General features: G+C 42.7%; 3 protein-coding genes across 11 annotated transcripts in view; 2 read left to right on the forward strand and 1 right to left on the reverse strand.

Annotated features, from left to right (window-relative positions):
* Positions 1–6,927, forward strand: part of CLTC (clathrin heavy chain) — a 52,446-nt gene extending 45,519 nt beyond the window's left edge. For both annotated transcript variants that reach the window (XM_054008515.1, XM_054008516.1), the window contains 2 exons: positions 3,352–3,427; positions 5,482–6,927. In XM_054008515.1, coding sequence (XP_053864490.1) covers positions 3,352–3,427; positions 5,482–5,606 — 201 coding nt within the window. In that variant the 3' untranslated portion in view covers positions 5,607–6,927. The remainder of the gene's footprint in view (positions 1–3,351; positions 3,428–5,481) is intronic.
* Positions 6,928–12,257: 5,330 nt separating this feature from the next.
* On the reverse strand, positions 12,258–15,797 carry PTRH2 (peptidyl-tRNA hydrolase 2). Of its 6 annotated transcripts, none has more exons than XM_054008269.1 (3): positions 15,582–15,797; positions 14,392–14,525; positions 12,258–12,940 (listed from the first exon to the last, which is right to left on the reverse strand). In XM_054008269.1, the coding sequence occupies exon 3, from the start codon at positions 12,917–12,919 to the stop codon at positions 12,401–12,403; it is 519 nt and encodes a 172-aa protein (XP_053864244.1). In that variant the 5' UTR covers positions 12,920–12,940; positions 14,392–14,525; positions 15,582–15,797; the 3' UTR covers positions 12,258–12,400. The 6 variants fall into 6 exon arrangements, with proteins under 6 accessions (XP_053864244.1, XP_053864245.1, XP_053864243.1 ...); XM_054008270.1 differs by having other exon boundaries at positions 15,536–15,797; XM_054008268.1 differs by lacking the exon at positions 15,582–15,797 and adding an exon at positions 15,454–15,540.
* A 79-nt stretch (positions 15,798–15,876) lies between these two features.
* Positions 15,877–27,700, forward strand: part of VMP1 (vacuole membrane protein 1) — an 87,227-nt gene continuing 75,403 nt past the window's right edge. Inside the window, exons 1-3 of one of the 3 annotated variants that reach the window (XM_054008084.1) lie at positions 15,877–15,960; positions 16,285–16,424; positions 22,300–22,436. The gene's annotated coding sequence lies outside the window, so the exon portion shown is untranslated. Of the gene's footprint in view, positions 15,961–16,284; positions 16,425–21,032; positions 21,178–22,299; positions 22,437–27,700 lie in introns of those variants that run through there. The other 2 variants (XM_054008083.1, XM_054008086.1) reach the window with 2 other exon arrangements.

Raw genomic sequence — 27,700 nt, forward strand, 5'->3', positions numbered from 1 at the left:
GGGCAGAAGGCTGATCAGTTGGATCACAGTCCAAGTACTAACTTAAAGATACTAAGGTTGACCAATACTGTGTGCAGAAGAAATTGACTGTACAAACAGCAGGAATTGACAATAGCCACTTTCTCTACAAAAAGCATAACTAAAGCTATTCCAACTCCAGCCAGAGACTCTAGTTTAACACTCAAGTTGTGTGTACTTTCTGTAGCAGCAATTTTTGCAAACTTATAAGGACTGTGATCCAATCTGATTTATTGATTCTTACTAATGTGTGTGCTGACAGTAGGCAGACTAGATACTAGCTGCTTCAGAAGAGACTTTTCCTCATGTTTCTTCAGGTTTCCAGTTCTTATGGTGCTAGTCTTTCCATGCAGTAACTTAAACCTTAAGCTATTGTATCAAGTCTTGTTTTTTACCCTTCCCCCTCCTAGTGACCTCACTTTTGCTCAGCTACAAGCGAAGACTGCCTTCAGGGCTCTTCAGCTTTTTAAAAAAACCAACCTCCTTGCTACCTTTCTAAACAAAAACCACTTGTTACAAGTGGTAGTGCTAAAACTTGAACTCTTTTGATGCCTCTCTGGCACTTGCCTATTGCTGCTCAATTATGCCCAGCCTGAGGGCAGATTCCAAAGTTTCTGTCCATCTGTTTTCTGTACCCTATATCCACTCCCAATTTTCCATGGAACATGAGCCATGCTGGCATAGTTTTGTGTAAAATTTGTCTGTCAAATGTGGTTGGGCAAAGGGCAAGCAAGCTTATGTAAGTGGCTTGAAGACTAATTCAGTGCAAACTACCTTCTGCTGTGTTTATACATCCATCTTAGTCACCACTGGAACTCAAGGCTAACCTGAGTAAAATGCATCACATAAGGTCCTTCAGCAGCTAGTAAGTGAGGCAGTAAGAAAGCGTGTGTGTGGAAAAAAGGTAATTGAACTGCAGTGTCTGCATTATTAAACAGAGCATGTACAACAGTCATTGCAATTACATCCCACTATTCCTGGAGCTACAAAGCATTGCTGTGGGCTGCGTGTGGTTTTTTGGGGGGAGCCTGTATGGCAGTCATCTTCAGATCTCACTACTTGCTTCAGTACTCTTGCCTCTTTTTCATGCACACATAACACCAAAATAACATTGAACGCATGTTACTACTTTTCCTCTGCAGCTTATTGCAGTCTTTGTGGAAAAGCCTTTTTAATGCAATTTTATTACTTTACTAAAGCAGTGTAACAGGGCACTGAACCCAGTGATGCTTAATCAAGAGGTGTACAAGGATCACTGTCTTCAGACCTTTAATAAGCTCGTGTTCATTATTAAGTTCCGTGGTGGTAGGTTTTTTTAAGGAGGCATCTAAACCAGGTCAGATAAAGGAAAGGCAAACATTAGCGACTTCAAACAGAATATTCTGGGCTAGGGGTTAGCCAAATATATGGAAACCTGAAACTTTCTGCTTAGCTGTTGCTGCTACTCCAATATCCCACTGTCCTATGCAGTGCCTATCTGGATCTATGCTTGAGCATTCCAATACTCCCAGCTATTCTAGTTAATCCCATTTTATTCTTGAAACAGACTTAATGTTGAGTGCAATTTTTAAATAAGATTTTTAATGGCATTCTTTCTCTTGTGAATGTAACTTGACAAACCGCTTTCTTCAGTGAGGCATTTTGCTAACTTCTCAAACAAGATTCTGCTACTCACCCTGATTGATGTTTGAGCAAAAGATGCTACAACTCTCAAATGCCAATACTTGTATTTCTGAAATCTATTTTATGCATGAACTGTGGCCTGGTAACTGGGTCACAAGTGAATATGTGGATTCATAAAACAATTAGACTCCATAATGTAGTTAGTTTTTCTCTGGATGAAGGACCGCTTGCTTCAGAATGTTTACAACCGATGCTAGTTCTGTGTGCTTAGTTTGGCAACACTTTTTTTTTTTTTTTTTTAAATGCTCTCATGAACATCTGGCCTGGTTCAAACAAAAATGCATCCAAGTTTGGAGTACCAACTAGGGAAGTGACCTCCTCAGAACTCTTTAATATCAAGGACAAAAATGTGATGTCTTCTAAAGATGTCAGATTTGACATCTGTGGGTTGTTCCTTTGAGTTGTCAATACTTAAGGAGGAAACTACTGGCACTAGGACACCACCTTAGCATAACTCCAAATAGTAACTTTAGAACTTAAGTGTTCTACATCTTAGGATACCGAAGATGAAGTTGAAGTCTGTCCATCTCTGGTAGCTATTATGACTATATAGCAGCTAGATGACTCCTAATAAAGTGGTGTGGAATAGTTAAATATAAGCTACTTCCCATTACAAAGCTATAGTTTCTATTCAGAGGTGGTGGTGGGGGAAAGGAGGAAGGCTAGTCAACTCTTAGCAAAAATACACTAAGATCTAATGTGCACCTAACCAGTCTCCAATAGCCCTAACATGATCAGGCTGGAAACACTTGTGGTGGTGTGTTTTTTTTTTTTTTTTTTTTTTTTTTATTTGGTCCCCAAATATTTCTCTGATCCACATATCTGACTTAGTCTAGCCTCATGTGCAGCTACAATGGGAGCTGGGCATTTATGCACCTAGGCTCTGATACTCTGCTCTCTGTGCAGCATGGTTCTGAAGAACTTGCCCCATAGTTTGACTTTGCTTTTTAAGTCTCTATCCATTCCCTATATCTGAAGTTAGAAACTGCATCAGTGAACAGACTGACTTTTCCCTAGGGCTGTTAGTGAAACTAACCTCTTGATGCTCAAGTGACATGTCAGATGCTGTTGTGGATGGATAGTTTATGAATACCTATCAACTGTATTCTGTGCCCTGGTAAGAATTTTCTCTTAAATAGAAATTCTAGACCTGGAGATGTTTGTCTAGTTCAAGGGTTTATTGTGAATGAGAACTGATAATCTTCCAGTTGCTGCACACTCTTGTTGAAGTGTGGTACCAAATGTGTGTGCACCAAGTTGAACAATATTTCTCTACATTCTAAAGCTGCTGGAGCACTAAAATGACTCCAGTGAACTTTCATTACAGTATTTTAAATATGGTCAAGGATTTAAAAAAAAAAAAACTAATTGATTTCCCCAGGCTGGGGAAAATTTGCATGCCAAATTTCAGCCTGGTGTGAGCTTTTACAGCTGTCCTGTAAATACTTCAAGGGGGCTTTCTCATGGAAATGCTGAGGACAAACTTGACTGCAGCAGTACCAACATTGCTACTTGAATTTGTAAGCAGTGCTCTTTTCTTGAGGGTGGTTAATGTACGTGAAGGCTTTTCCACGTCTCTGCCAGAAAAATAAATATCACTTCTCTCTAGAGAAAGGTGGTGGTTTAATTTTTGGGCCTTCATATTTCCAGGTGGATAAACTGGATGCCTCAGAGTCGCTGAGAAAGGAAGAGGAGCAAGCTACAGAAACACAACCTATTGTTTATGGTAACCTTTCTTTTGATTCACTTATCACTATTAGTAATCAGTGCATTAATGTCCAGATATACAATTATGCACTAAATATTGGTATTGATATTCCTTCCAAAGGTCAATGCATTACATTGACAACCCATTTCTCCCTACCCATATCCAAAGAAATAGCTCTGAAACTGGAAAGCTTCTGCTAATTAAGCAGGATGGCGCTGGTTTGAGACTATAGTCTGACCAGCAGTATCTAAAGTATACATCAAGTCTGCTTTGAAAGGAATCCAGCAGTTTGTGGTGCTTCACTGCCCTTGTAGGAGGCTGGCTGAAGATTGTATAGCTCTGTCTTAAATCGCACATACCCCAACCAAAGGTCAATATTTATTAATCATACTCCACAGGATTAGAAATCTGGAGAAATACATGCTTATTCAGCTTCATTCCCCACCGATCTTCCCCTTTAGTGCCACCGCGCGCCCCCCCCACTCTTTCCACGTTTTAGCTAATCCCCTAACTTAAAAAAAAACCTAACAATTGCCACCTTAACATTTTTAACTTGCTATTCTAGCATAGCATCCTCCCACGTGTGTAGGTATTCTTAATTGTAAGCCTTTTGGGCAAGGGAATATTTGCTCCTCTGTACAGTGCTTTGCACAATGGGGTCCTATATTTTTGCTTGGTTCTTGAGCACTACCATATGATTAAACTTTGAAGCAAAATAGAATACAAGTATCAAGAGAAATTTTTGTTCTGCTGTGGGAGGGTTGACTATTCAGACTCTGATCTGTGGCAATACCTATAGACAGTCTTGGGTGGACTTCTACATAGACACACACACACTACCTAAACTTGCGTTAAAATGCAGAAAGCAATTGAGGTAGGTGAAGGGCTAATGTGCATAATCACTGGTACTTTCCATCACAGACTTACATATTTATGCACAGTAACTTTCAAGTAAACTTCTCAAATTTTTATGAAAAAGGGATAAACAGTATAGCTTTAATATACTGAGCACCTATGAAAGCCTGTACTTCCCCCTGATTTAGTAAAAAGAGTGTTGCATAATTACTCTGTCAAGAGAATCTAGGCAGGAACAGTTCTGTGACCAGAATACTGAGCTACTATGAGTATCTACAAAAAAGAACAGGAGTACTTGTGGCACCTTAGAGACTAACAAATTTATTAGAGCATAAGCTTTCGTGGACTACAGCCCACTTCTTCGGATGCATAGCTATATGCATCCGAAGAAGTGGGCTGTAGTCCACGAAAGCTTATGCTCTAATAAATTTGTTAGTCTCTAAGGTGCCACAAGTACTCCTGTTCTTCTTTTTGCGGATACAGACTAACACGGCTGTTACTCTGAAACTTATGAGTATCTAGAAGACTCCTCAAAGTCCCCAGAGTATACAGTATTGCCTTCCTCGCTATTTAGTTGGTTTGTCAGTAAAATTGACAGTGGGAGTACACAGAAGGTTGTTGCAGCACTTGGGTGTAAATTTTAGGCTGGGGCCTGATTGTGGTGCGCCACTACATATAAACAGTCCATGACCTAAAGAATGCATAATCAAGACTAATCCAAACTGATCGGGGATTAGAGGGACTGGACTAGGACTTGTGTAGGCTAAGGTGGATAAACAGCTCACTGCATCATAGGAAAGTAAACTTACTTGCCATTCCATCTCCTGCAGTAGATGCTACAAGTAGCTTCTAAAAACTAAAGCAAAGCATCTAAATCCATGTACTTCCTTAAATCGTTAGAGGAAAGAGCCTTTAAACATGGCTGCTTCTAGAAAAGATGCTGATAGCTCCTTTCTATAAGCTAGCAGAACATAAAACTCAAAGGCAATGGAAGGTAGATTACCAGGGACTCTGTAAAATGTTGAGATGGTCACAAATAGCTTGATCTCTATAGGTAATCTCATTCCCTAAATGTATTTTACCAGCATTATTGTAAATAATGAATTATTGTACATCTTTTCTACAGTTCCTGGGAAAGTAGAAATGAGGCAAACTTTTTAGTAGCTAGAGCAGACTGAAATAGTTATAAACAATCATTTTACTCTTCCCATTTTCAGGTCAGCCACAACTAATGTTGACAGCAGGACCCAGTGTTGCAGTTCCCCCACAAGCACCTTTTGGCTATGGCTACACCGCACCTCCATATGGGCAACCTCAGCCTGGTTTCGGGTACACCATGTAAGGTGCAGTGCAAATCAAGCCGGAGCGAGCATATTTTCTTACTGAAATTCCACCGTCCCTCCCAGCTTCAACTCAAACAGGGAAAAGCAAGCATTTTGCCTTGTGTTCTTTATTTCATGAAGGACTATGGTTTTCTAGCGCAAACTGTTTGGATCACACCTATGTTCAATCTTTTTTCACATTCCATGTCATTTAGATTTTACTTTGAAAGGGGAATAGCTTAAATGTTTTTGTTCAAGTGGGCTTTCTTTTTTGCAGGACTGCTTCTTAACATTAAAGCAGGCTGTTGCGGAGATTCCAATTTGCACTCTGTAGTGTTAAGAAACTCTAATATTGAATCTTGCGTTTAGTGTATGTGAGCAGCTTACAATATGTACGGTCTATCTAAATGCATTTAAGTCTCATTGTATATTCAAAGAAAATGCTAAAGCAGAGATTTGTATTTGAACTTGCAAGACTGCCGATGACAGACAACACTAATCAGCATATCCTACTCTGGATTGCATAGCTCTTAAAATGATTTAAAAATGTGTCTGGACAACCTTGCCTGATCTTTAAACATGAGTAAAATTTCCCTTAACCTATGCAGGTTTTCCAGTTTTGCTTATAGAAAACGCTAGTGTTTTGCTCACTCCATATGTAACAGATGACCTTACGTTTGTGCTGTATGCTGTGCTTTTTTTGTGGGATCATTCCATTCGGGAACAGAGCACCATGATTCCAATCTGTGTATTTACTAACCCTGCCCTGAGGTTTGTGTATGTTGGATATTGTGGTGTTTTAGATCACTGTTTTGAGTGTACAGAAGAGAGAATTCAAACAAAATATTGCTGTTCAGTTTTGTCTGTGCAATTTGAAATTACTCAAATTTAAAAATAAATTACTGGACTGTGGACATCCTGTATAGTAGTAGTTTCACTTCTGTATCTTTCTCTTCAAAACTAACTATCTCCGGAATAGTTGGTCTCAATGGTTCACTTGGTGTCAGGGGCCCAAGTTCAGACAGCATTCCAAGGTTAAGGGAGGAGCCATCATTTAGCAAAAACAAATTGTGAGAATGGAGACTATTGGAAAGTGTCTTGCACTGATGGATTATGCAGTAAATATGTATTAATGCTTTTCCTATAGCGAGGACTCTACCAGACAGTTGAAAATAGCACTTTTCAAAAATTGGCTACATGTGGTCAGCTACAGCATCTTGACTGGGAGATACTTTAAGGTTGTAGTCTGTTTCAGTTAAATTGACAAAGATCATGTTTTAGGTATGTTAAGTTGCCTTAATATATTTAGCTTCAAATAAAATTGACTTAAATGTTTGACAATGCTGAATACTGTCATATTTGAGTATGCAATTTAATGCATCTGTTGCTGGAGGCACTGATACCCATACCAAATCAATTCATGAAAACTTAGCATTTCTGTTTCAGCTATAGCACAATCTTAATATCCTAGTTGCTGGTTATGAATTTTGTTAAAACCAACTTCTGCTGAAAGGAACTTTAAATCTAAGTGTGCTCCACTCATCACTTTTCAGGTCTGTCACTTTAAGACTCAGTTACAATATGCTCTACAGTATACTCTTGAGTCTATCAGAGAACTTGGGCTGCTGCATTCTGCACCAGTTTATCCGTTAAGGAGTGGTTCAGTGGTGGCACGTCAGCAGTACTCCATAATCTGCATCTACTTCTTTGGTTTCTAAATTGCATTTAAGGTGGCTGTGATGTATAAGCACCGCATGCATTGTCTTGCTGCTTGAGACAACTTCTTTCCTAATGCCATACCGTCACAGTTCCATCTACTTCTCACAGCTGAGCACCCTCTGTTTGGAGTAGAGAAGCTGGCAGTACAGCATTCTCTGAAAGGGATCCTCAGCTCTGGAATTGGCTTTTCTAGTCCAAAAGGGCCTAAATCTTGATCTGTGGAGTGCTAAGCCATGTTTACATAGGCTGCTGTGGAGGTGGGCCTTTGCCAGAAATGTATGGGTGAGAAGAGTTTGCCTGCAGAGCACCAGTCTAATTTTGTCTTTAATTTATGGCAGGGGCACCGAGAGGCTTGGTTGGGTCCCCTTCTTACCTAAAATGTACAGATGAGCTGATTTGCCAAAGCTGGAAGCTTGCCCAACTAATGTACATCTGTGCTCAAAATAAATTCCTCTGGCTAGATAGCTGTAAATGATCAGACTGGGTTAGTGGAGCTGTAAAGCTAGACTGCTTCAAATTGTCATGACAAATCAGACCATGTCCCAAGGGTTTGGGTAGCCTTTCTTAACTCTAGGTGATCATGAAGAGCAGAGCAAGTAATGAAAGAGTAAACTTTGTACCCATTTTTGGTGTAGATAGGGTTATCTTAAAACCTAGTGAAGTAAACACATGACAGGGAGGGGAACTAACTCTTTCTCTCTTCCTATGCAGGCCATGTGGTGAGGGCATGATATTAAAGCTTGGTTCTGCTGCTTTAATCTGATAGTAAGGTAGAGTTTCAATGTAAATCTGATGCTAGATAAACTTACTCTTGAGCAACCACCAGGGGATACATGAGAAAATTGGTTTAAAAAAAAAAAAAAAAAGTTTCAGCCTGGGGCTTTTCAGAAAGAGAACTACCACCCAGAACACAGCTTATACATTTAGTTGCACTCTCAAAGTGGAAGGAAAAACTGTTAGTAATCTTAAACTAATTCTCTATTGCATGTTAAAACTAGCCACTAGTAACTGGGGAACACAAGTATGGTACTTCATAACTATGGCCCACAGTCCAGCAATGGGAACTACAGGCTTTCCCAAAACTGTCCCAGTGTTATACATGTATTTACTGATTCTGCTTTGTTCCATTGGTTTGTACGTCTTGTAGCTGCCCTATGGGAGTCTACTCCAAGGTTCCTTATTACTGTTGTGGTAATAGGACCCACTCAGCCAGGTGCTTTGTACATTTGGTTGTGAACAAGGTTACATCTGAACACCAGGACTGCAATAAACTGAGGCTGAACTAACACCTCCCTTCCATTGTGGTGTCTAATGCACTGCTGCAGAACCATACAGTAAATTTATCCAGCTTACCCCTGTTAAATGGACATGGCAACAATGAAAATCATGATTGAATTAGCTGATCCAGTTCCTATTCACTTGCCATAGGTATGTAGACCTTTAGAGGAAAAAGCTTCAGGTTCTAAACTGCTGTTATATTGACTCACTCAAATGTAGCTAAAAACCACCACATCAATATATTGTGCCAAGACTGGTTCAGGGATAAAGCACATGAACTGAATAGACAATTATGCCATGGGTGAGAGAGTGGAGAGACCACCCTCTAACAAAAATGGATGTGCCTGTACAAGAGAAACTTTGAGCAGTACCTTCCATGGAAGGTACTGCTCAATCTTCAACTCCAGTTTTTAAAGCGGTTTAACTTATTGCTAAGCAAACTCAAACCTTCACATCACAAAATTAACTTACTTGCAGTTTTCATGCTTTTATGGTTTCTGGCCTCTGGTAACTAAAACTCTGTACTTAAATTAGACAAGTTGGAAGAATTCAGGTTGTCTCATAGCTCTCTTGTGAGAGAAGCTGTGCAAGTTCTTGACCAGCTGTAGGGTCAGTTACACTTGAGGGGCTGGGTGTCTTTCTAGTTTGATGTCTGAAATAAGCATTTATTGGCTTTAAAGTACTGTTAATCAAAGATAATTTAACCATTCCTGCCTCTGGCATAGGCACACCTACATAGCTTTACCTGTGTCACTTCTCAACCAGACTTGAGCTTTACCTGAACAAGGCTGTCTACTGGTGTCTTTTTAGACTTTGTATCCACACCAGGTGCTCTTCAGCCATAACTTGCTGATTTAGAGCTGAATCCACCACAGATGAGAAGAGCTGCTCTACAGTCAAAATATACACACACTCAACAGGAAGGAGTATCTTCCAACAGCTTGTATTCTGGGGGCTTCTCTAAATGGCCCCTTTCTACATTTTAGTGAGGACAATGGTCCTAAAATTAACCATCATAACAGCAGCCTAGACGGACTATATTAAATAAGGGGATCAAGGCCCAGTTTAGAGCTGAAATTTATTCACAAGCAGATTCAAACAGGTCTTCGGGTATTTGTCTTCCTCTCTCTACCCATGAAGACTGAATGCTGCTTCAACCAAATTAACGTAGGGTAAGAGGAATGCTGCAACTTCTTGGCTCCTACAATGCTATAATCTTAACCTATTAGCTCTATGAACTACTAGGCAACTCTCATTAGCTGTGAAAGAGCACATGCAAAGTTAGTCTGTTCCTTTAGGTTCAACATGAAGGAAAGTTCCAGCAAATTATCCCTAATCTAAATAGGGAAGGCTTTTGTGACCACATCAGGGAGTCTCCCTGTGCACAAAGCAGTGACTGCCAAGTTCTTATAGCACTTTTTAGTGGTAAATCTCAGAGCACTTTCCCCAAGTCAGTGTTGCTTTCCCCATTTTACAAATAGGAACCTGAAGCTCAGAGGAAGTAACTTGCCCAAGCTTATTTACCTGAGCTGGGACTAGAGGCCAGGTCTCCTGAGGTTCAGTAGTCTATTCAGTATGCCACACAGCTCTGATTGGTTAACTCCTCCCAGTTATTCTAGCTATGTATATGGACCTTGTAAAAGCTGAGCACCTCAAACAATCACCACCCCTATAAGTTAGGAAATAGCTCTGAGGCTTAGATCAATGCCTTAAGCACAAATTTAGCATCTACCTTTGCAATATAGCCTTGTGTTCAATGCCTCCTTAAGTTCTGTACTTGCAGAATAATAGTCAGTTTCTGAATATCAGGACCTTAAAGTCCACCTGCAAGTCATGTAGTGTTTTCCTTAAACCCACACCAATTACCTTTTGGTGTTGGCTAGGCTGAATTTAAGCCATGCATTTCCCCATCCAGAGCAACCTCCTAAGAGCCCCTTTGTGACATGCTGCAGGGGATATGGCATGGGGATGGGGACTCAGGAGACAGCTCCTATTCTCACCTCTGCCACTAATTTATAAAGAAAGTGATTGGCCTAAACTCACCCACTGTCTCATTTTCCCCCTGCCACCCTTCTTTAGATTACTTTTAGAAAGCACTGCTGTGCTGCTTCCCCCCCACCCCCTGACTTTTAAACAATGAGCAATTACCTTAACTTTCCCCTAAGACCTCACGTTCAAGAATTAATTTAACCACTAAAGGGCAGTTTTCCCAGTGACCACAGCTTTGTCATGAAAACTATGGTCAATTACAACACACTTTGCTGCTCTAGCACTAGCCACATGGATAACTCGCCCAATATTCAACCTTTTTTTTGTGTGTGTGTAGATTTAGCAGAATGCCTTTTGCTCCATTTTATGGGGCTGTGTTCTACCCTATGCTACAACCTGACCAGCTAAAGGTGTTACCCTTAACCTACACCAGGAAAAGTCAAACAGATTGGTTTTAGTTAGCTAAATCCAGCCTACACATGACCACTTTTCCTAGTAAAAAAACAAACCCAAAGGAATGAAACCTGTCAAAAAATAATCCTCAACAAAGGGGGAAATGGGGTGCAAGGTACATCAACCCCCCAATTATTTTCATGTTAATTGCAGGTTAGCACTGATACAAGGAAAAGTGGAGAGAGGCTTATCCTAGTTGGCATTGTTCCAATTTCCTTTCAGAGTACTATTACACAAACCAACCAGCAGGGGGTAGTGCAATAACACAGCTTGCACCCTACATCAAGGGCCACCTGTTGCTTTTTACTATTGTTTCTTAAAGGCAAGGCTAGAAGGCTGCAATTGGAGTTGAGCTTCAATTACACGATGTTGCATCAGTTGATTTATTGCATAAATGTTTCATGTAGAGACAGTTGCTAATGTGGTAAGTTATGGTTTCAGAGCTCTGCTGTTATTTAAGGGAGCGATTTTCTAGATATTCTTCTAAAACATTTAATTTGCAGTTAGCCCTGGTGGCACAGGGCGAGCTAAAACACAACACCCCAGATATTGGAGGGAGGGGAGAGAGGAATCAGTGACAGCATACCTATTCCAACATGCTAGTCTACAAGGAAATTAGAACCTATCCTTTTTTCAGCTGCCTTGTATGTGGAACTGGGAAGAGAACCTGACTCTAAGTACCTTAGTAGCATAGGAAACAAACTCTGCTGAATTGGTCTCAGAACTTTTCTTCATTCTGTTTTACTGAGCTTAAAGTCAAGCTCCTAATGAGTTACCACCATCCAACATTGCTTGGGACTCTTCCAAAGAATAGTGAGGTTAGGCTTGCTCTTTCAGCATGGGTAGTGACATCTTATTCACCTACCATTTCCCCTGCAAATTCTGTGGATACTGGATTCTTCCCTTTTTGGCTTAGAGTGTTGTTGCATGCTATTTAACAGGTATTGTATTTCATGCTAGAGATGGTTGCTGTACATAGCTTACTTTTACAACCTAAAATACCACCTAACAGTGTTACATATGTTACAGTTCCAGGGATACTGCACTTCTGCAGTCTCCTCAAAAGGTATCATTTTAGGTCTCAGGCATTTAGCTGCCATCTGTTTGGTTCAGGACTTGTGTTCCTCTCCCTCCAAAGGAGAATTTTAGGATTGCTCTTCCTTTGCAATTCATTGCGCTTATCCCAGCAATTAAATATTAAAAAAAAACAAAAAGTGACCATACTAGGCAAGAAAAGATCAAAAGATAGACATGCTTTTTATTTTTACTAAAGCAGAACCATAGAAATGAAAACATAGCGTGGATTTTATCCCCATGACTACTTTGGTGCTGAAGTATACAATTGCTCCAATAAAACTCAGGCCTGTTCTCCATCTTAGAAGAGTTTGAGATGGCCAGAAACTTTATCCACTACATCAGCTGGTCCTGGTCCGATACCTAGTACAGTCCGGGAGCCTGGTGCTATCTGAGTACGACCTGCATCTTGGATTATACTCACAGTTAGTCCCAGCTGTTTAGCATCAACAAGGAGTTGAACTAGCGACTCTTCATTAGGGGCTTTGAGAACCACTTTTGGCTGTCCACAATACTCCCACTGTTTAAGCAGCTCAGGATTTCTTCGTTGAACTTGCTTGTAGGCAGAAACTGCAGCATGAGAACACTGTGCTGCTACTTTACCCTTTCCCATCTTTAAGTCATTACGGACTATCAGCACCATCTTGTATTCTCCAGACTCTCCCATGATACTGGCTTCATTCCCCAGCTCATTTGCTAACAGAGGCATTTTGGCTTTGGATGGTCTAAAGAATCGCCCACGCATGCCCCAGCCCACGCATACTCCACATGCGACTCCTGCAATGACGCTGAGGACACCCGGTTTAAAGAGAGAATCCATAGTAGCAGATTGGGAGATTGACTAAAACAAAAGAAATGTTAAGATTAGCTTAATAAAACATCCTTTCATTTTATATTACACCTTTCATTGGAGCACCACCATACAGCATGGGACGGTGTAGTTATCAGAACACAGGTCTCCTGAATCCTAGTCCCTACTGCTTCCTATTAGAGGATACTCATCCGGGTGAGAAAGTATAACTCATGTTAACATTTTACAATATTTTAAGGTTTGGTGTTTTTTTTTTTTTTTAGCTTTCCGGAATCATGACCAATTCTTTATCATTGAGAAACAAAGGGACATTCATAAGTGGATAATCTATTCCATTTTCACGTACTATGAGACTGTGAACTTCTGTTCTCCCTATTTGCCTCCTCTACTCACACATCAAAAGTGTTATGTTCTGATTGCAAAAATCCTCATTGCTGATGAGGCACAAGCCAGAAGGAACTCAGATCAACTTCTGGATTCCATGTGGCATTTATAGAGCTGGTAATTAGGAAAAAAGTTTACTTGCATAAACTCAATAAATATTTACAGAACAGATTGGAGCTGGTGCTAGTGAGATAAACATGAAACCATATTATGCCTCTTTTCTGATCTCTGGAGATGCCCAGCATCCATAACCATAATTTAAATTAACGAGAGCTGCAGTGCTCAGCACCTCTGAACGTTAGGTCATTGTGGGCACGTTCTTGGGAGTGTAGGGAAGCCTCACGGTAGTATGATGCTATGTGGTTCATATACAGCAAATTCTAGTGCCACAGTTCAGTGGATACCAGACATGAACTATGTTTTGCTTTTTTCTCAGAGTTTGCTTTGTGGCAACAATGTTGAATGGAGCAGTCCTCCCCAGGAAATGCATTGTTAGAAATTCTGCAGCCAAAATCTTGCTTACTTGAGGAAATGTAAAAAAACACCAAAATCAACTGTATCTGAGGCTTAGGGGAAGAGGGATAGCTCAGTGGTTTGAGCATAGACCTCCTAAACCCCAGGTTGTGAGTTCAATCCTTGAGGGAGCCATTTAGGGATCTAGGGCAAAAATCTGTCTGGGGATGGGTCCTGCTTTGAGCAGGGGGTTGGACTAGATGACCTCCTGAGGGCCCTTCCAATCCTGACATTCTATGATTCATGGCCAGAAAGCATTATTTGCTTTAGTAGCCAAAGGGGAGAAGCTGCAACAGACTATAAAGATCTGGGAAGTAGGAACAAGTGCTAACTGTAGCACAGTTTTATAGTGAGGTCATGTTTCTTGCTCCATGGAGCATTAAATATAACCAGAATCACTATCTGCACTTTATGATCCAGTGTCACAATTTGAGATATTTTGTTCTCCTTCAATATAAGAAAAGTTTCTCTCTATCCAAGTTCCAGTGCATTATGTGCTTTGTGTGTACAGTTTCCCCACAGTCCAGACCATGCTCTATAAACAGATCTAGTGATTAGAGAAAGAACAGCTAGCTAATCCCTACCTGTCCTGGGACACCACGCTGTGCCCCAGAAGTGGCCAGCAGGTCCGGCTCCTAGCTGGGGGGCCATGGGAGTCCATGCGCTGCCCCCATCCCAAGCACTGGCTCTGTGGCAAATGGGAGCTGGGGGGCGGTGCCTGCAGGTGAAAGCAGCACAGTGCTATGAAGCCTCCTATCCCCCGCCCCGCAGGAGCTGGACCTGCTGGCTGCTTCCAGGGCGCACCGTGTTGCCCCCGGACAGGCAGGCAGCCTGCCTTAGCCCTGCTGCGTTGCTGACCAGGAGCCACCTGAGGTAAGCCTGAGCCCACCCAAACCTGGAGCCCCCTCCTGCAACCCAGCCCTAAGCCCCCCAAACCCAGAGCCCCCTTCTACAGCCGAGGCCACACCCCCAGCTCAGAGTCCTCTCCCACACTCTGAACCCCTTATCCCTAGCCCAGAGCCCTCACCCCCCCTGCACCCCTGCCTCAACCCACAGACCCTGCTTGCACTCCGAATCGCTCAGCCCCACTCCCGAGCCTGGAGCCCCCTCCTGCACCCCAAACACCCCCAGCCCAGAGTCCTCAATCCTCCCACACCCCAAACCCCCTCCCACATTCCCAATCCCTCAGCCCCAGCCTGGAGCCCCCTCCTGCACCCCAAATCCCTCATCCCCAGAGCCCGCATTCCCAGCTGGAGCCCTCACCCCCACCCCCTGCCCCAGCCAGAAGCCCCCTTCCCGCACCCTGATACCCTCATTTCTGGCCCTACCCCAGAGCTCACACCCCCATTTAGAGCTCTCATACTCCTGCCCCAGCCCAGTGAAAGTGAGTGAGGGTGGGGGAGAGCGAGCCCCCGAGGCAGCGGGAATGTAGTAAGTGGGGGGTCGGTGCCTCGGGAAAGGGGCGTGGCTCGGGTTTTCGGTTTTGTGCCAATAGAAGTTGGCAACCCTTCCCCCAGCTCCCAGAGTCTCACAGGCCCCTGCGTACCAGGGTCCCCAGCCTACACGGGCCCCCTAGGTACAGCCTGTCGGTGTCTCATGCCCCCTCGCTGGGGACATGCCGGGGCTGCCCCCGAAAGGGGCCTTACATGGAGGGAGGCCGGTCTGCTCCACTTCCCGTCCAGGCCCAGCGCCCCCGGGGCGGGGGAACAGGAAGCTGTGTCACCTCACCTGAGACCCGCCTCCCGTTCGCACCAACGAGGCCGCCGCTACCTACCCACCACGCGCGAGCCTCAGGCGCTTCCGGCCACTTTCCCCCTGCAGTCGTCGCCCGCCTATGACGTCACGCCCGCACGTCTCCATCGCAACTTATTTAATCCGGGATGTAGCCCCTCTTTGAAACGTCATCAACGGCCAACGGGCAGGAAAATGAAAAAAATCAAGGGGAGAAAAAAAAAAATCGAGCCCGAATTTTCCGGCCTGAGCGGAAGTAATGTGAGAGCACAACTTCCGGGAGGCGCGCAGGAAGTGATGGACTCAGCGGTCACTTCCGGTAGGTGGAGTGGGCGAGAGTTGCCCGCCTCCCCCAGTTCTGGGTTGGCTCGCGCCCAGCAGGAGCCGGAGACGCCGGGTGGAGAAGCCGCAGCTGGAGCAGGGTGAGTGCGGGCCCCCGGAGCAGAGATCCCCCCCCCCCGCAATAAGCCTTCCCCGCGTGTCCTGCCTCAGCCGCGGCGTCCCCCGGCTCCGAGCCTGCAGCGGGGACCCCGTATGCCCTGCCCCGTTCCCTGAGGCAGGAGGATCCCCCCCCCCGGAGCCGGCCCTTCTTCCTACGGGGGTCACCCTGGAGCAGGGAGCCTCCCTCGGCTCCTCTCCCCCCTGTCCCATCACTGAGCATCTCCAGGAGGGAGCCTCATGGGCGGGGAGCGGGGGGCAGGTAACCCTGCCCGGCGAGCCGAGCCCATGTGCTGTTTTCCCAGCAGACTCCTAGGCGATCGTGTGACACTTTATCTGCAAGCCAAGTCCGGTCAGCCCGGCAGGAGGCTGTGGTGAGGACTGGAAACTGGCTCATAGCCCGTGAACAGAGAGCGATGCTCAACGGCAGTGTGTGGAGCCAGGGCAGGTGTGTGTGTATGTGCTGTATTAGGTCTGTGCTTCACTAACGTCTTCATTAATAACTTGGCAGGAGCGAAGCGTTCACTCATGAAATTGGCAGCTGCTACTACTACATTGAGAGGCTAGAGAAGTATTAAAGAGGATCTGGATACGTAGGCAAGAAATAACAGCAAAAGAGGCTTCTGCTTGGAATTGAGGGGAAGGAAAGTACCTGTCAGTGTGAACATTCAATGGGTGGCAGAAACCTGAAGAGAGACTAAGGGGGAGAGTGAACTGCAAACTAGAGATCAGTTTGGAGTGACATATGACAGCCAAAACAGGACATCATAGTACTAGGCTGCACGGGCACAATATCATAGTGCAGTGAGCAGGGAGGCTCCATATGGCTCTTGTGTGATGGCTGCTGTGCTAATGGCTAGTTACATTACCAGAGAGAGTGGAAAATTTCAGGGCGCTCTAAGAAGAGCAACAAAAATGATTGAGGCTGTAGGGATTGACTCATAAGGAAAAAATTAAGAGCTAATTCTTCATAGCTTGACTAAGAGATGACTAAGGTTAGGGACATAACAGCCTATGAATATTTAAAGAGTGCCACATTGGGAGTATGACTAGAAGCAATGGGAGAAAAAAATAGGCTGAAATACAGTGAAAACTCCCTGCTACTGAGCTGTGTTGCTGTGGAACAGTCCACCAAAGGACACGGGAGTCCCATTGCTTACGACATTTCAAACCAGATTGGACAGAACTCTGGAAATTGTAGAAAAGAGAATCCTTGTATTGGCCCCAGGGGGAATGACTGATGACACAATAAGTAATTTCTCTTTCTAGCTGTTAAGAGTCTCTGTTCCCTAACTACCCCTTCACCGGGGATTCGCCTTCCTCAGCCTCCAGCAGCAGCATTACCCACAGCACCATCTTCAGCAGTAAATGCCACCCTACCTATTACCTATTACCACCCAGGTAATAGTCTATTCCCTTTGGCTAGTGACCAGTGTTGGGCTTGTATTTTGGACCCAGACTCTTCGCTCTCATTCTCTCTCACCAGAGCCAATGTCATTTAGTGATTATGGCAGGGTATTGGGCATTAGGACTCCTGCATTATCTTCCAGCTCTGCCACTGACAGTTTGTGTGACTTTAGACAAGTTGCCTGATTTTGACAAAAAGTATTCTGTATGATTACTTCAGCAGCGACTACTGTTTGCCCATGAAACGGAGCAATTGTGAGCACAAACTGCCAGTTATGTGATCTGTACTATCCTTGATTTACAGACAGGGGAAACTGAGCTTCGGTAAGAGGTGTCACAGTGAGAGAACTGGAAATACCACCGTCATATACAGTATATTGTACATGCAGTTCTTTTTCAGAATCTAGTTATCTTCTGTGCCTCAGTAGGCTAATCTATAATCTAAGAAAATAACACTTGCTTATCAAATGGGTTTGCTGGTTTAATTAACTTTAGTCATGTGCTCTGAGCATCTTGGAGGGAAGGTAGTGCAAAGGAACAAAGTAATATTACTTAAATTGTATTAAGCCCATCTAGGCATTTGCTCTTTGCCTTTACTTTCTCCTTTGGGCTTTTGATCATCTAAAATAATTACAGTCTTGATGGTGTGATTCCACACTCTACAAGACTGTGAAATGTTAATAAGTCCTGTTAGGGGTTATAAACCTTCATCCTGTCACAAAGTAAATGTCAGATCTTTCTGATGCATGAATTTGCCCCACTGGAAAAATTCACATTAATGGCAGTCCTGTCCCTTTCAACATCATGTTGCTTTTGCTGCTTGAGAATATTTTTTTTTATTCCATGATAATCATTGTAACTGTTGGTTATGTAATTACTTCAGCTAACTTTTAAAGGATACAGAGTTTGGAAAAAAATGTTGTGCAATAGGAAATGTCATCTTCTCTCAGGATCATCTATTAATTTGGACTGAGCTTTGTATTCTCCTTTTAGCAGTTGAAGTTGGCAGTTCTGCGCATTGTCTGCGAGCAGGGTTAGGAGCAGGAGAGTTAGTCTCCAGTTCTTAAATGGGGAATGGCAGTGGGAAAGGAGAGCAGATGGAAAGAAAGTACTGACCTCTTAACTACTGACACTTCCATGATTAAATCCTGTACTGACAAACTTTTTTTTCTGCTGTGGGATACTTCCTGTATTTTAGTCCATCTTAATCACAGTTTTTAATCAGATCTCCCAAACACTTAATACTGTTGAAAAAGAGTAGCATCTAATTATTGAATATTTATGGCTCAGTTTACATGGCTTTAATGTGTATAGGAAAAATAGCACATTTTGTGGAAAGTGCTTGTAAAAATATATACTGTTGTGTTTTAGAGACTTAATATCTTGCTGCCCCTAGTAAACAGATGTTTTTTTGCTTTCTGGGTTAACCCATTCTCTACTTCAATTCAGACCAAACCTGCCATTTGGCTTTATTTTAGACCTTTATTAACAGTAGTGCTGGACTGGAAGAAGCCAACCTTGGTGTTACTACCCCTATTCACCTGGGAAATGATTGCAGTTTATCTTCCATCGTTCAGGGAACTGAGATTTGGCATTGGCTTCTCAGTTCTTGTCCCCAGATTGTCAGCCTCCCAGTGAGTGTGGTATGAGTGGCCATATCTTTTGGTATATGGATGTGACAGGAGACAACTTGTTACCTGGGAGGTAAAATTCTAATTTTTTCTGCAACCCGAGGATAAATACTTCTGCTGAGTCAGGTCCCAGTGTTAGCTGGCTAGACTTTGGGTGTTTCAGGGATGTGAAGGGCATGCCTTTCATGTTGTCTGACTCATTCTTCAGTAGCAGCAGCTCTAGTATAACTATTATTTTTTTCCTAATTAAATTAATTTCTTAGCATCCCCTGCTGAAGAACCCTCTTCAAGGGATACTGTTCCCCTACTGGGAGGGCCAGAATTCATGTGTGTGACACAACTGGTGTTGCTGGGATACTGCTGTCCAGTCATGTATGTCCTAGTCACAGATGCTCATGTTTTGAAAGATGTAGTTTGGTGTGTGGGAATCATGCAGAGCAGGTGAATGGAGAGACAAAGTCCCCAGTGGCAGCTGTAGAGTATTGCAGTCAGTGTTTGCCATTAAGTCCACTAGGAACCTCTTTTCTCCCTTTCAGATTTGAATAACCAGGGTATGTGGCTCCACATACAGAAGAGGCACTTCCTAATTTTAATGACCAGGCAGGCTTGGGCATCCACTTCCTGGGACCAAGTGTCATCCTCTGATTAGAAAATAGGGTAGGGTCAAATCAGCTACACCTCTACCCAGATGTAACGCGACCCGATATAACACAAATTCGGATATAACGCGTAAAGCAGCGCTCCGGGGGGGTGGGGCTGCGCACTCCGGTGGATCAAAGCAAGTTCGATATAACGCGGTTTCACCTGTAACGTGGTAAGATTTTTTTGGCTCCAGAGGACAGCGTTATATCGGGGTAGAGGTGTATAAAAACCTTCTGCTCCACCAGCCAGTGGTTGGGGGTCAGAGGTTGCGAAGCTCAAGGCTGCTATTGTGCCAGGACTACAGTGTTGCCCATTCACTCTAACTGTAACCTTGCTGTCTGTTTGCTCACCCACAGTTAATTCCCACTGACATTCCCTTTTGGCACTAAATTTGTTTCTACCTTGTGACCATCTCATTTCCTGCCTCTGTTTGTATTATAAGTCTGTGGAAGCTGGTGATAGTCTGCTTGGCTGCTGTAGTCTAAACTTTTCTAATGCATTGTTGAATATTGTGTTAGAGCTGTATTAAAAGCACTAACGTTTGCAGGTGGCCCTGCATGAACTGCTTTGTGCTTCTTAACATTGGGGTTAGGTAAAGCGATGTACCCGTCTAACCACTTAAAAATGGGATTATGTTCTTTTTTGAAGATTTCTCTCTAGTCTGTCATGTCTTGCTCAGAATCCATTATTTGTCATATCAGTCTTTTCAAATAATTAATTCTGCCGAAGGGGCCGTTCAAACCTTGCCCCAGTTGGTCTGTATGGATGAGCGAAACTGACCCTTAGTCCAGTCTGTCCTCCCGAGTTACAGAGCATCCTCATGGCATTGATTGGATGTTGTGTGTAATACTTACCACTTAGTCTCTGTTTATTAGATACAGTAGTATTTCACAGTGCTTTCCAGACACTAGCTTAATGTGGTAGAGGAAGAGCTTATTGTCTTAGTGTGTTCTGGTTCAAAATCAGCTGGAGTGTAACAGTTTTTCCAGTGATATTTTGATATGTAACAGGCTTAAAGAAGCATGTTCTGGTCACATTGTTAAAGCACAGGGTATTGGAGTTGTATAGGAACTTGGCTGTAATACTTATTATGAGGTCTTTGAGGATCCCCTCACATCTCCCTTTCTAGGGGCATACATCACCCTCTCTCTTTGGAGGGTTAGAAGTGGTTTCATCTGCAACCTATCAGTGCCATTCAGAGCACTGTCTGTGTCAGCCCAGAGGAGTTCATTAAAAAGTAATTCAGGGAACTGGCTCTCTGCTTGATCCACCCCTAGGTTAGGCATGTTGTCTCCTGTCAGCTTACAGAGTGAGGACTCTGACCTGTGATCTCTGTCGTGGCAGCATGCAGTGGTGTAGCTCTAGACTGCTGGGCCAGCCAATTCACTTGCTGCGTGGAAAAACATGGATGGCAAAAACTCAACCTGAAGCACTTTGAAAGGGAGTAAGAATTCATTCTTTTGTGAGGAGGAAGTGAGCCTGGCTATAAAAATGCAACTTTTAAAATCTCTACTAAAAAAGGTGAATAAAATGGGTTTATGTTCTGAGTGTGTTGAGTTCCTGTCTGCTCCTTAACATGGAGTAAAGCCAAGTTCTTGCTTTTCTAATGGAAAAATTAAATTAAGCCTCCTTATTTGCATTTTTTCCATTCTGAAATTCACTAGGAAAATGTGAAATTACAAAACTGTGAGGATACTAGTTATAAATTGATGTCTGTTCCCAGTTTGGAAAATGGTGCAGAATTCAGTGATATTAACATTCCCTTTAATTATTCTAAATCAATTACTTTAAAAATTGTTTTTAAAGGAAATAACTTTTTAAAAACGACTTCTGGGTGTTTTAGAGAAGGACAGGCAGAGTTTGCCCAAATAAGCACCACTGAAGAGAACTTGTACAGCCTCAGTGGCTTGCGTTTTGGCTATTAATATTTATACAATATAGATAAAAAGGACTAATGCAAATATGCACCACTCAGGTACTCACATTGTTCCTGATCTTCCATTTGGAGCTGCACAGATACACCATTTTAACCCATGCAGAGCCTTGCTGAAGTCAGTGAGGCTCCTCATCGGCACAAATGTTCAGTCCATGTGGATCTGATTGCAGGATCCGAGCTTTTAATAACTTGAAAAGAGAAATGTGTGGCATCCACTAAAATTGGAGGGCTATGAGCATTTCGGATTAATTCTTTTTAAACGGCATCCCAAAGTCTTGTTGAAAAGATGAAAATGTTAGCTGTTGGGGGTTTTTTTAGATGACTTTTTTAGATGACTAGAAATTGGAAAGTAGGTCTGGTGAACAGAGGCATGACCCATTAAATGGAAGCCTGTGGTCTTTAAATTACTTGTCCTTTCCTTTGTGGGATTAAACAGTTTTAGCTGGAAGAGCGTTTTAGTACTGGAATATATGCACTCGTATCAAAGTAACCTATTATAGATAGATCTATGGAGATTTTGAATGCCTTTAAGATGTGTCCTAATTTTTTATTTTAATTGAATGCCCCCCTTGAGTTTTCAAGGATTAAAACATTTCTAGTTGTTACTTTTTATATTTTCTGTGGGCTTTTGGGAGAGTTATTAACGGACAGATTATGAATTGTCAGTTTTATATCATGTGATGAGCTGACAATATCTTCCTCTATAGGGAGCAGAAGATCTGGGAGAAGAGCACTTACTTTGGTCTTGAATGTCTGCCGAGCTGACAAGATAGTAGACTGTCCCATTGGCTTAATACACAGAAGAGGAGGAAAACATCTGAAATACTGTACAGGAAGCTAAAAGGTATATTAATGTTTCATTTGCAGGCTGGTTTTTGTTCTTTACTGGCAGAAATTCATTCATGAACAGATAATTCGTGACTATCTAGTGGAGGAAAGTGTGTCCTTATTTTGATAAGAACCAAGGCATTGTCAATCTAACCTTCATTAAGGGCTTGTCCACACATACAATTCTGCAGCAGTGCATCTGCCCCGCTCAGTGAAGACGCTGATGGGAAGAGTTCTCCCTTCGGTGTAGGCACTCCATCTCCCCGAGAGGTGGTAGCTGTGTGGAGGGGAGAAGCCCTCCTGTTGACATAGTGCTGTATATACCAGGAATTAGGTCGGTATAACTACGTTGCTCCGGAGTGTGGATTTTCCCCACCCCAGAGTGACATAGTTATATGGACATGAGTTGGCAGTGTAGACCAAGCCTACATTGTTGCCTCTGGATTAGTAACGAGTATGGGAGTGGTGGAGAGAGGCAATTAAATCTAAAGTAAAAAGAAACCTTTGTTTTAGATCACTGTCTCTGCTCTCCTCGGTGTGTCTGTGTCCTGGGCCCTGTTGTATTTACTTTACTGTGGAAAGAATGGACTTTAATGTTTAATTGGTCATTTGGTGTTGTAAAAAGGGAAATGTTAGCCCTTAGTGGACAGAGAAACTCGCAACTGGTCATTTGTTAAGTGCCTTCCGACTATTTTGTGTTCTATGGGCAGGATTTTAGTGGCCTGTCATGCTTGGGAACTGCAGTAAGTTATGTTAGGCAGTGTTATGAAGATGAGTCAGAACTGGATGGCTATCTTTTAGTGAAGATGTTTCTTTCAAGGGGCCTTGTCAAGTTGATGCTAATAGCATTTGCCTTTAGGGTTGTTTCACATCTGTTCCAAAACAGTGTCAAATATCTGTAGACTTCTAGTGTCTACAGTCTAGTTCTCCTGTGATAAATCACATTGTTCATGTTTAAGGCTGGGATTGTTTCACAGAGGTCACGGAAGTCATGGATTCCATGACCTCCGTGACTTCCGCAGTGGCTGGTGTGGCTGACTTCAGGGTTGCCAGAGCAGCTGGGCCATCTGCTCGGGTGTCCCATGGCTAGCCGCACTGGCCGCTGCTGGAGCAACCCCAGGACCAGCTGCACCAGCTGCTGCTTGGGATGCCCCAGGCAGCTGGTCCCGGGGACTGCGGGAATAGCATCCGGTGTGGCTGGCTCTGGGGAGTGCCCTGGGGACCGCTCGAGCAGCAGCAGTCCCAGGGCGTCTGGAGGCCGTCCGGAGAGCAATCCCTGGGACCAGCAGCTGGGGGGCAGTAAACCCCCAGCACAGGCCCCCCCAGATCAGCGGGTCACCAGAAATAGAGATTTAGTCATGGGTATTTTTGGTAAAAGTCATGGACAGGTTATGGGTAGTGAATTTTTATTTATTGCCTGTAACCTGTCCATGACTTTTACCAAAAATACCCATGACTAAACCTTAGCCTTATTCAGGTTTTGTCACGTCTGTAGAGTTATTTCTATTATAAGTGGAAGAGCAGGGGGATTTTTGTGTCTTTTAAAAATGTGTCTAAAATTGTAGTTTTACATCACGTAGCTTTTCTCACATTGGTCTAGTTACTTGCAGTTTAAATTTACACTTAATATTTGTGTGATGGTAACGCCCGCTGTACACACATCCTACAGTGACAGAAGGGGTTTTTCCATCACTGTAGCAAAGTCATCCCCTCGAGAGGCAGTAGCTAGGTCAGTGAAGAATTCTTTACAGGGGTTAGATCGACTTAACTAACCCTGAGTGAGGTAGCTAGGTTGACCTAAGTTTTAGGTGTAGACCAGGCCGAAGAGTTGGACTTTTAAAGACCTGTATGCTGCCCAGCTCTGGGATAAGGATTAATGTGCTAATTTTGGGTTATTGGTCCTAATGAGGTCTTGGCCTTGGACTTACCCTGTATTGTCTTTGAAAACCATGAAGTTGTTAAAACCGTTTAACTTGTTTCCCTGGTATTTAAACATAACGGGGAAGAGCTCTTCCAAAAATCTTAAGGTGCAGTGATTGAGGAAATAAGGGATTCTCAAGAAGCACTTGTTTACCTCTTGCAGTGCACTGTTTGCTCCCCCAGACTGGAGACCAAAGTACGTTTCCTGTATGATTTTCAGTCACTGCAAGTTGGAAGATGAAGATACCTTAATGAGTTCCTGAGTGAATTGAACATCTCCAGGCTGGTATTTTTGGAGATTAGCTCCAGGGCAGGGCATTCCAGCAGGCCCCTCACAATACTGAAAGGAAAGATTTTTATACACCAGCCTGACTCTGCTTTAAGTACAGTTGACTGGAATTCTAAATCAGGAGTTTTAGTTTGGTTTTATTTTGACACCACAATAGTTTGTTGTTACGAATTATTTGTAATTTTACTGCATAGTAACAGCCGCCATTGTTATGAGCTTTTTGTTGTTGTTGACAAAGTAACACTTTGACTAGCAGTAATTGTCTTTGTGATGAAAAATGTTATGAATCACACTAAAGCTGAATAGAGTATTGTGGGGCTGGGTGGGCAGCTTGCCAAGAAACTTTTGTGGGCGAATCCCAGGATCGCTCTAACACACACAGTGTAAGTAGCTCAGATGCAAAACTAAAGGAAAGTTGCCTTCTTTAACCTTACTTTGAATTATTTACTCCACTATTCAGCGGTCACTGCGTTATATTAGGCTGCTTTCTGTCTGGATATGGAATGCATTTCCTTTTCAGTGCTCGTAAGAGGTGAGGGTCTGATTCAGTGCTGGGGCTTAACTTGCTCACCGCATACACACATGCACCTCTGCTGTAGATAGATCTGAGTGGACTGTCCTCAGGTATAGCCTTTCCTTTTCTCTTTGTTCTGGGTGAGGCATCACAGCGTTATTCATTAAATACTTAGCAAAAGATCACAGAGGATGCTCAGGGACATATGAAGGGTTTTAGGTGGACACCAGTAAACCAGGGGCCACTGTCCATCTCTGGCCCCAATCATACAGGTAATACAGTAATTAAACTCCATGACCGGATCGGTGTGTCTGTTAGGCCTCAAACAGATTAAAATGTCTAAAAGCTAAACTTGCTTTACTTTCTGCATGTGCATCCTCCCACTTTTTAATCACAGCGAGATGTTTGTATATTTGAATGTGTGTGAATTAAGTAAAACAAAAATAACTTTTAAATTAAAAAAAACCTGGGCAAAGTTTAACTGCACCACAGTCAGACCTGCAGTGTGAAAAGCACTAAACTCCCTACTTCTCAACCCAAGTTCTTAAACTTGCTGCATGGGCCCTTTATAGTTTTGCCATAGAGTAAATGTACTTGGGGCCTTCTTAATGATTATATAACTTACAGAGGTTTGCTAGGAGAATATTTATGTGCTTTACTGTAAACACTTATATGTGTATTTGAGGTAACATTATACAAAGCTAATCCCTTTCCAAGCATACAAGGTAAGATTTGCTCTGTTAGCTGGATTTGTATAGTACTGAGCCTCTAAGCTCCTGGGAGCTGTAGATTTTTCCTGCCTTTAAAGTGTTTAATGGACAGCAGTGGAATTCAGCTCATTAAGCATTGGAGAATTGCATGGAAACTAGATTGTAACATCAAACCGGACCGAGCACTTTGTATTTATATTGCACTAGCTCCATTTTATTGAAACATAATTAAGCAGAGTGTACAGACACAATCTTTCCCCACTGTCATCTGTTTAAAACTCTCCTATCTTGGAGGCTAAAACTGTGCAAAAGAGAGAATTAAACTAAAATAAAGAATAAATAGATCTTATTTATGCAGTTTTGAAATGCATGTTGGCTACGTTTGAGTGATGCATAGTGCCTGTTGAATTTTGCTGATTCCAGAGATGAGCAGTCTTTCAACTTGGCTCTCAAAAACCACTTCCCTAAGGAAATGGTATCTGTATAATCATCAGTAAATGCAACTGTGGTCCTCCAATTTCACTATTTCCCTTTGCAGCCCCAAGCCTCGTAAATCTCTCTTGCATAGCCAGTTAATAAATGTGGTCACTAGAAATGATACAGTCTGCCACTTCGTGGAATTGCTGCCCTGCTGGAATCAGGAGACGGTCAAACTCATTTGTCCCTGTGTCACATAGCCACACCCATGCCATGTTCTGATTTGTATTGGTGCAATTCCACTGCAGGCAATGGGGTTATACTCGTGTAAAACTGGTGTGGGTGACAAATTGGGAGAGTCTCTGTCTGCTCTGGTAGCAGTTCTGAGAACATCCTTGAACGAAGGATTCTCATGTGACAGCATTGCTATGTTGTAAAGCTGCTGCTGTACCATTTCAGCCCTGTGTGATCCTTAGGGCATGGCAGGTTTTGCAGCCTCTCAGATAGCTATCATTCTACAAAAGGAGGCTTTTGCAAGGTCACATTGCTTTGTCTGCTATTGGTTTAGTCCGTTTGGAACCCTTTAGCATTTGACTAAACAGTTTCTATTTGCAAAATAACTAGAACAGTTTTACTAATTTGTTTAAACACTATGTTGCTCTTGCTCAATTGTTAATTATGGGAAAATATTTCTTAGTGGAAAGACTGCATGAGCGATTACTGACATTTGGCTGATTTTGTTCATAAAGCATAGATCTTTGTGCAGGGAAATAGGGTTAAATAGTTAAAGGGATAACAACTTAAAAATCACACTTCCACCTGAAAATGTTTTGCCAGCTAGTGTAACAAGTAACACACGAGACTCCTACAATTGAAAGAGATTAAACTATAATATAGATAAAAAGGGAAGGAAGAATAACTTGGTGCATTTGCCAGCACTTTTGTGTGTAGTCAGTTTCTTCTGTTTGTGTGGGATTTCTTACACAGCAACAATGTTGTGAAAAACATTTGTTAAAATAGTAAAATGAGAATTGTAAAACTACAAAAGTCAGGAAGGGACATTTGGGCCAAGTCCTAGTATCTGAAACATATTTCAACTTATTTTTTAAATTGACTAGATTTAAAGTTGCTGCTTCCCCTTAAACTGAATGGAGAACCTCTCATTCCTGCACAGCTGTGTGTCCACTTGGTTCTTTTTCCATGTTTGTAACATAAAGGAAAGGAAAAATGAATACTTGTCTTGAAAACTATTTTCGTTTCCTACCAATGTGCAGTTTATGTAACTATCATTTTAATAGTCTCCTCTTCCTTCTGACATGAGAAGCCTATCAAAAACTGTAAATCTTATTTTGTCAACCAAGAGAAACTTAATGCAAAGAAGATGTTTTAGCTTCCTAGAGTATTTCTTCCAAAACAAATTTTGAGAGGCT

Source organism: Malaclemys terrapin, chromosome 18 (assembly GCF_027887155.1).
Source record: "Malaclemys terrapin pileata isolate rMalTer1 chromosome 18, rMalTer1.hap1, whole genome shotgun sequence".
NCBI classification, from domain to species: Eukaryota; Metazoa; Chordata; order Testudines; family Emydidae; genus Malaclemys; species Malaclemys terrapin.

What these genes read in the sequence shown, in the direction of transcription:
- PTRH2 (XM_054008273.1), bottom strand. Translation starts at nt 12,919, where the DNA reads ATGGATTCTCTCTTTAAACCGGGTGTCCTCAGCGTCATTGCAGGAGTC.